The 9,547-nt window shown below is 39.8% G+C and overlaps 1 protein-coding gene across 1 annotated transcript; it reads right to left on the minus strand.

Moving 5' to 3' along the window:
• Positions 1 to 1,626: 1,626 nt before the first annotated feature.
• LOC115226163 (serine/threonine-protein phosphatase 5) lies at positions 1,627 to 3,695 on the minus strand. The gene has a single exon (XM_029797161.2). It carries the CDS (start codon positions 3,360 to 3,362, stop codon positions 1,908 to 1,910), a length of 1,455 nt encoding a protein of 484 aa, XP_029653021.1. The 5' UTR covers positions 3,363 to 3,695; the 3' UTR covers positions 1,627 to 1,907.
• Positions 3,696 to 9,547: the final 5,852 nt, after the last annotated feature.

The following is a 9,547-nucleotide window of genomic DNA, read 5'->3' on the forward strand; positions in this document are numbered from 1 at the left end:
CGAGGGGTTAAAAACAAAATTCAAACATTAAGCAGACCCCACAATCTACAAATAAAAATATAAGGATTTCAGTTTCAATAAATATTACAACCAGCAACAAAGCTGATGGCTGCTTGTGGGCCCTGTTTCCATCTTTCCTAGGAAGAGAAAGGGTACCATGCTTGGAAGTGGAGCCGGGGTACCATGCTTGAAAGTGGAGCCGGGGTATTGTGCTTGGAAGTGGAGCCGGGGTACCATGCTTGGAAGTGGTGTAGGGGTACCATGCTTGGAAGTGGAGTTGGGGTACCATGCTTGGAAGTGGTGTAGGGGTACCATGTTTGGAAGTGGAGTTGGGGTACCATGCTTGGAAGTGGTGTAGGGGTACCATGTTTGGAAGTGGAGTCGGGGTACCATGCTTGGAAGTGGAGCTGGGGTACCATGCTTGGAAGTGGAGTTGGTGTACCATGCTTGGAAGTGGAGTTGGTGTACCATGCTTGGAAGTGGAGTCGGGGTACCATGCTTGGAAGTGGAGTCGGGGTACCATGCTTGGAAGTGGAGTCGGAGTACCATGCTTGGAAGTGGAGCTGGGGTACCATGCTTGGAAGTGGAGCCGGGGTACCATGCTTGGAATTGGTGTAGGGGTACCGTGCTTGGAAGTGGAGTCGGGGTACCATGCTTGGAAGTGGAGTCGGGGTACCATGCTTGGAAGTGGAGCTGGGGTACCGTGCTTGGAAGTGGAGTTGGGGTACCATGCCTAGAAGTAGAGAAAGTGTACCATGCCTGGAAGTTGAGTAAGGGTCCCGTGCTGGAAAATGGAGTAAGGGTACCGTCCCTGGGATTGAATTAGGGTAACATATCTGTAAGCAGACAGTAGGGGCACTATACTTAAAAACAGGGTACCATAACAGGAATTGGTGCAAGGTAGCATGCCTGGAATTGGTGCAGTGTACCATGCCAGGAAGAGGAATCGGGGTACCATGCCTGGAAGGGGAGTCGGGTGCTGTGCTTAGAAGGTACAGGGTAAAAAAAAAAAAAAAGATATTAAAATATATATTTATGATAGATAGACCGCTAAACACATTTCTTTTGAAATCACTGCCATAAAATGGTCTGGGCTTTTTATTGCAGAAGGAGTTTGCCCCACCCCCTATTCTTACAGAGAAAGAGAGAGAGAGAGAGAGAGAGAGAGATAGTGAGTGTGAAGTGATATAGAAGGAAGGTTTACTGAGAATAAAGAGAGAGACAGACCCATTGGAATATACAGTTTTTTTGAGGCTAGTTTTTGGTTTTTTTTTTTTTTGGAATTTTTGGTTGGTGGTTTTGTTGTGTTGTTTGTGTTGTTTTTTTTCATTCTTTTTTTTTGTTGTATTTTTTTTTTGTTTAATAGAATGTTCTATGTTTTAGTTTTAAGGAAATGATATGGAATGACAAGCCAAAAAAAAAAAATAATTAAAATAAAATTAAAAAAATTTTAAATAACAAAATAATTAATAATAATAATTATTCTTGTTGTTTGTAGTCTTTTTTTTCTAAATCTTTTTTTCTTTTCTTTTTTTTGTTTTGTTTTTGGCGCGGAGGCCAGCAATTCTGAGGCGGGGGGGAAAGTATGTGTGTGAGTGTGAGTGTGTGAATGTGTGGTGGGGTGGGGTGGGGGACAAGTCGATTACATCGACCCCTGCCCCCCCCCGCCGTCCACACACACCCAGTACTTGACTGGTACTTATTTTATCGATACCCGGCAGGACGAAAGGCAAAGTGGACCCCCCAGCGGCGTGTGAACTCACAGAAAACGTAAAAAGGAGTCGGGTAGAAAATACCCGATGAGCATTTCGTCCGACACCCTCAACGACCCTGCCAGCCCGCCGCCTTTAAATAAAAAAAAAACATTAATGGTAATAATAATAATAATAACAATTTGAAAAACTAGGTTAGAATAAACCAAAGAGTGGGCTTGCGTATGCCATGGGCTTTACTTCTGGGTGAGGTACTGCTTCGTAGCTGGTGTACTTCGGTTTCAGGTCGCCCCCTTTGAGCGTGATAAATGCACCCTTATTCCCCATTGTATCACAGTAATTCGGGGCTGAAAAAACTGTTATGCATTTCCCCTCGTGTTGTATCTCATAGCCTTCGTTTTTCACCTCGTGGCTGCGTATAACATAGTCCAGTTTGTTTCGCTGCAAGAATTTTTTGGTGACGTCGGGCCCGAATTGGATGCCGACCCCTCGTTTGCTGGGGTTGCGGCCGCACTGCGTCTGAGGGTCCGACCACAACAGTTCGCACATAATGCCGCTTTCCGGCGGCTGTCTGTTTCTGTCTACTTTGCTTATATCTTCCAACGTAACATTGTCATCCTCGAACAGGCCTCCGTGCATCACCAACACCTTGTTGTTGATACAATGGCACAGGGGAATCCAGTTGAAGACCTCGGTAAACAAATCCACCATTTGCTGTGTGTATTTCGTCTTCACTTCGCCTTCGAAGCCGTACATTTGGTTCATGGTCGAGCTCTCGTGGTTCCCCCGGGACATGTGGAAGTGATCGGGGTAAAGCAATTTAAAACTGAACAAAGTGAAAATGCACTCCACGGAAAACGAGCCCCGGTCAACGAAATCCCCGTTAAAAAGATAAGGGTTCGTTTCAGATGGAATGCCATTTAACTCAAAAATGTTCATCAAATCGTAAAACTGACCGTGTATGTCACCACAAATGGTGAACTTCTTTCCGTCCGGGACATCGATGTGAACAAGGGAAGTGAGCCGACAGAAGAGGTCCTTCACGTCGACCAGGATCTTGTAAGCGTATTTTCTGTGAAGTTTCTTCTGCTTTTTAAAAGTGTCCATGAGGTATTTAACGAACTTCAAGGTCACTTTACCTTGTTCAAGCTCCGGTCCATCATAATCATCCTCGATCGTCATCGATTCGATGTCGATCTGTTCGGCCAGGCTCTTCGGCTCCTCTCCAGAGATGGCCTTCTCGAAGGCCTTCCTCTGCACGATCTTCCTGCACTCTTGGTACTTCGTCTTGGCGTCTTTGTCGTTCGGCCGCACTTTGACGACGGCTTCGAAGTCCTTCTGCGCCAGCTTGAACTTGCCCAGGGCCATATTGGCCGACGCCCTCCTGTAGTAGGCCTTCACGTAGAGCGGGTCCACTTCCAGGGCCTTGTTGGCGTCCTGCAGGGCGTAGCCGAAGCATTCGAGCCTGATGTAGGCCAGGCATCGGTTGCCGTAGTAGGCGGCAACGTGAGGGTTCAAATCGACGGCTTGCGAGTAAAAGGTGACCGCCTGGTTGTAGTCTTCGTTCTTGAAGAACACGTTCGCCTTCTCCTTCATCTCTTCCGCCTTCATTTTATCCTCGTCCGTGATATTAACATCGTGCACCGGCATTTTCGCCTCATGCAAGCTTTTACGAATCCTGAAAGATTTTTGGATTTTTTTTTTTTTCTGTCCCCCTTTGCTTTCAAAATCCTTGGTTGTCGCCCTTATTTCGATAAAAAATCCCTTCCGATTAAAACGTCCGGGGTTCGAAACCAAACCGAATACGATATTACGAATATCCAACCTCGATCGACCACGCGAATCCCTTTTCTCTGACCGACTGGAATCCTCTCACATTTTCCTCCGCATCAGCGAATCATTCACATCTCTTCTTCGACGGATCCAATAAGCTTCCGCCTTGCAACAATTCCTCGCATTTCGTTGTCAGACAAACAGGGGACTTAATATAGACGGCACCGATATCGCCGGGCTGAAGGCATTGCTCGCCTCTCATTGGCAAATATTCCTGGAAGTTAACGAACACATTTCGACATTAATACAAAACTAAAATAAATAATATTCATCGTGTGTATATTTAATATGAATTTCTTCAGGGATTCTGAGGGGTTTGTCGAAGGAAAAACATTTTTTGTTAAAGATTTTTAACTTCTGTAAAGGATGGAGAAGATGATGAAGAGATGACCGGGATAGTCTCCGCGCGTGTGTGTGTGTGTGTATTTGCGTCATATGTGCGTTTCTGTGTGTGTGTGTGTGTATGTGTGTGTGTGTGACTGTGCGCGTTTGCATGAGTGATAGGCTTGTTAACGTCCTAAAATTAATGTCTGTTTCTGGAATATTTATATATATATATAGATATATATAGATAGATAAATTAATATATATATATATATATATATATATATATATATATATAGATAGATAGATATAGATAGATAGATAGATAGATAGATAGACAGACAGATAGATAGATAGACAGACAGATAGAGAGAGAGAGAGAGAGAGAGAGAGGAAGAGAGAGAGAGAGAGAGATAGACAGATAGATAGATACATAGATTAGATAGATAGATAGACAGATAGATAGATAGACATATAGATAGATAGATAGATAGATAGATAGATAGATAGATAGATAGATAGATAGATAGATAGACAGATAGATAGATAGACATATAGATAGATAAAGAGACAGATAGATAATAGATAGATAGAGAGAGAGAGAGGTAGATCGATAGATAGATAGATAAAGAGACAGATAGACAAAGAGACAGATAGATAGACAGACATATATATAGAGAGAGATAGATAGATAGACAGAGAGACAGATAGATAGATAGATCTCTTCTCGTCCTTTTGGCTAAGATCAAAGTGTACTAAATATATGTATATATTTATCAATACACTTACATAAATATAAATATTGATATATATATATATATATAAATACACATACATAAATATATGTGTATACATAGATACACACACACATATATATTTATATACATACATATGTGTGTGTATGTATGGATATATATACATATTGTTGTATTTAGGAATGGTCATTTTGCCAGTTTGGCCAATATACATAAATATATATATATATTTATGTATATATATGTATATATATATATATATATATATACATATACATAAATATAAATATATATATATTTATGTGTGAGTGTGTGTATATATATATATATATATATATATATATATATATATATATATATATATATACACACACACATATATACATAAATATATGTATTTATGTGTGTGTATATATATATACATAAATATATGTATATTTATGTGTGTGTGTATATATATATATGTGTATATGTATGTATGGATATATATCCATCTGTCTGTTAAACGATGGTGTGTGTGTGATAATATATATATTTATGTATCTATCTATATATATATATAATATACAGGGTGATTGAAAAGTAACTCCCTATTTTAAAATACTTATAATATATTTATTAAAAGTGAATATGTGAAGAAAGTGAATAGCATAGAAATTTATTTAAAATTTGCTATAGGCATCAGCATTCACCCCCAGCTTCTCAAACCACCTGGGAACCACATCAACTGATTTCATGAGGAAGTCTTGTGGAATGAAAGACATAACTTCTCGTATTCACCCTTCAAGTTCTTCCAAAGTCATTGGTTTGGTAGAGAAGACTTCCTCCTTTAACCAACCCTAAAGAAAACAGTCGCAGGGTGTGAAATCAGGGCTTCTGGCCAGCCAGTCATGCTGGACCTTGATGAATTTGGAAGGACGACCACTTCAAGTATCAGCTACAAATCCTGTAGTCATGGATTTTGCATGGCAGTTCTTGATTATCTTTTTGCATCAACTTAAGCATGTCTTCCTCTGATGGTCCTCCACCATCTTTTCACTTGAACAACTGATCTCCAAACTTCATAATGTGCAGCTAGCTGGGTACACTCCTGCACAGTAAAACATCAAGCAAAATAATCATCATCATCATCATCATCATTTAGCGTCCGTTCTCCATGCTAGCATGGGTTGGACGGTTCAACTGGGGTCTGGGAAGCCAGAAGGCTGCATCAGGCCCAGTCTGATCTGGTAATGTTTCTACGGCTGGATGCCCTTCCTAACGCCAACCACTCCCTGAGTGTAGTGGGTGCTTTTTACGTGCCACCAACACAGGTGCCAGACGAGGCTGGCGAACGGCCACGATCAGATGGTGCTTTTTACATATATATATATGTATGTATATGTTTGTATATCTGTGTTTTACATGCCAGACGGAGCTGGGAAACGGCCACGAATGGATGATGCTTTTACGTGCCACCAGCACGGGGGCCAGGCAAGGCTGGCAATCAATCTGAAAAAAAAACAAAACAACATGGAATCAATTCCCCTACATTAAAGAACATAGACAACAAATTTGAGAAAAATATTAGTGTTAATAAATAAATTATAAGCATTTTAAAATAGGGAGTTACTTTCCAATCACCCTGTATATCTGTATACACCTCTGTCACTGTCTGTCTGTCTGTCTGTCTCTCTCTTCCCAACTACATGGTTCTGGGTTCAATCCCACTGCATTATACCATGGGCAAGTTTCTTCTATTATAGCCCTAGGATGACAAAAGCTTTGTGAATGGATTTGGTAGAAAGTAAAAGAAGCCTGTTGTGTGTGTATATATATATGTGTGTGTGTATATGTATATATATATATGTGTGTGTGTATATGTATATATATATATGTATTTTTATATATATATAATATATATAATATATATATATATATATATATATATATCATCATCATCCTTGTTTAACGTCCGTTTTCCGCGCTAGCACGGGTTGGACGGTTCGACCGGGGTCTGGGAAACCAGGGGCTGCACCAGGCTCCAGTCTGATCTGGCAGAGTTTCTATATATATATATATATATTCGAAGAAATGAGGTACTCAGAAATTCGAATGGTTTTATATTTACAGATATTTATTTGTATATTATATGTTTTTATACATCATGTATTAGCGCTTTCTCCCATTCTTGTGGGGTTTTCAAATCAAACTAAGTTCCTGTGTGAGGAGTTTTGACCATTTTATAGTGGTGGGGAGGAATATAAGACAGTACAAGAGGGTGATGGATGAGGAGAGAGAGAGAATATGTGTGTGTTATTGTATTTGGAATAAGAGTGCTAAAGAAACAGATGGGAATGGAGAGGGAAGAAGAAGAAAATAATTTTTATATTAATATAAAGATAGTTATGGCCATTTCATAGGTTTACCCAGGGTTTCACATCCATAAAGTCCTTAATGGATGGTGGCCTATAACCTCTCAATGGAGTGAGAAAAGGCCTCATGGCTAGGTTTTGAAGACACAAAGAAGAAAGCACAAGTGTAAGGGATTGTCTCCCTTTGACCGCTATCTGGAATCCACCCGGTCAGATTGTGAACCCCGGGATTTCGGTAGGAATTGCCTGAAATATAAACAGGGTCCAAAGACTTCCATCCTCTTATTGAGATTTTACTGCTCTTTCTAGCACAACGCTTTCCTATTTGGAAGCCTCTTATTATATATATATATATATATATATACATACATATATATATATATATATATATTATATATATATATATATATATATATATATATATATATATATATATATATATATGTATGTATATATATATATATATGTGTATGTATATATATATATATATGTGTGTATGTATATATATATGTGTGTGTGTGTGTGTATGTATATATATATATATATATATATATATATTATATATATGTGTGTGTATATATATATATATATATACACACACACACAACAGGCTTCTTTCAGTTTCCATCTACCAAATCCACTCACAAGGCTTTGGTCGGCCTGAGGCTATAAGTAGAAGACACTTGCCCAAGCACTTTAAACTTGCTAAAATAATATTCGTGATGCCTTTATCTCTACTAAATGATAGATGCAGATGTGTTACCTGAGATTAATTTTAAGGATCTGATCCAAGACTTTGCAATTCAAAAATATAAGAGGAAACTTTTCAAATATAAATAAAAATTGGAAGGAGACAAAAAAATGAACATTATTTTCCCTTTTACTGTTTTTGTTTCGTTTTGAAAGATAAAAATTAATTTTATGGTTTGTTATTGTTTATATGTTGAACTACGTAATCTTTTATGGGGGCACCAGAATCTTTTAAGTGCTTAGGGCCTCGGTGGGTCTTAATCCGGCCCTGCATACAACCCATTGCCTTGTCACTGTAAGCTTGCTTGGAGGACTATGATAAATAAGAGGGTGTTGAGGGCTGATCCTTGGTGAATCCCTACTTCTACTCGGAATTCTTCACTATACTCATTGCCAACCCTTACCTTACTAACAGCATCCCTGTACAGCTCTTATTAACCACTTGTCAATCCTTAGGGCCTCTGTGGGTGTTGTGGTGCACCTGAGCACTGTATACAATAATTTCATTATTATTATTATTATTATTGATCTGGCCTTGAACATGTGTTATATATTGGTATCCAATATTCATTGGTGAACCAAGAGAGGTGGAGGTGCGTGGCTTAGTGGTTAGGGTGTCAGGACACCATGATTGTAAGATTGTGGTTTCGATTCCTGGACCGGGCGACCCGTTGAGTTCTTGAGCAAAACCCTTCATTTCACGTTGCTCCAGTCCACTCAGCTGGCAAAAATGAGTAACCCTGCGATGGACTGGCATCCCATCCAGCTGGGGAACACAAATGCCAAAGAAACCGGGAAACCGGGCCCATGAGCCTGGCTAGGCTTTAAAAAGGGTGCATTTATTTATTTTATTAAACCAAGAGAGACTTTATATAACAACTCAGCTAAAGGGTAAAAGAAAACAGAGGAGGATCAGTTAGTTGTGGTTTTATTCTACATATTCCTCTCTCAGGTTCACACACACTTATTGTAGTGAAGGCCTTTGGACCCCCTCCAAAGGGCTTTCGTCGTAAGCTTAAAACCAGGAACTTTTCAACAGACCCATGAAAGTATATTCAGACGATTCCACAGACATAACAGGAAGAACTTAGAGAGAGAGGGGGGAGAGGGGGGGAGAGAGATAGGAGAGAGAGGGAGGGAGGGAGAGAGACAGAAAGTGAAAGAAAGAGATAGGAGAGAGAGAGAGAAAGAGACAGAGGGAAAGAGAGAGAGATAGGAGAGAGCGAGGGGAAGAGAGAGAGAAAGAAAGAAATAGATAGAGAGAGAGAGTGAAAGAAAGATAGCGAAAGAATAAGAGAGAGAAAGAAAGAAACAGAGGGAAAGAGAGAGTGAAAGTAAAAGAAAGACAGTGAAAGAAAGAGAGATAGGAAAGAGCGAGGGGAAGAGAGAGAAATAAATAGAGGGAAAGAGAGTGAAAGAAACGGGGTGAAAGAGAGTGAAAAAATGAGAGATAACGTAAAAGAACGACAGTGAAAGAATGAGAGTGAAAGAAAGAGAGATAGGAAAGAGCGAGGGGAAGAGAGAGAAATAAATAGAGGGAAAGAGAGTGAAAGAAACGGGGTGAAAGAGAGTGAAAAAATGAGAGATAACGTAAAAGAAAGACAGTGAAAGAATGAGAGTGAAAGAAAGGGAGATAGGATGGAGAGAGAGAGAGAGAGAGGAAGGGACAAACAGAGTGAAAGAAAGAGAGAGAGAAAGTAAAAGAAAGAGAGTGAAAGAACGAGAGAGAGAGAGAGAAAGCGAGGGAGAAAGAAAGAAAGACAGACAGAGGAGTAGGAGGAGGAGGAGGAGGAGGAGGGAGTTAGGGTGTAACTCTCCA

Source organism: Octopus sinensis, linkage group LG29, assembly GCF_006345805.1.
Source record: "Octopus sinensis linkage group LG29, ASM634580v1, whole genome shotgun sequence".
Taxonomy (NCBI): Eukaryota; Metazoa; Mollusca; class Cephalopoda; order Octopoda; family Octopodidae; genus Octopus; species Octopus sinensis.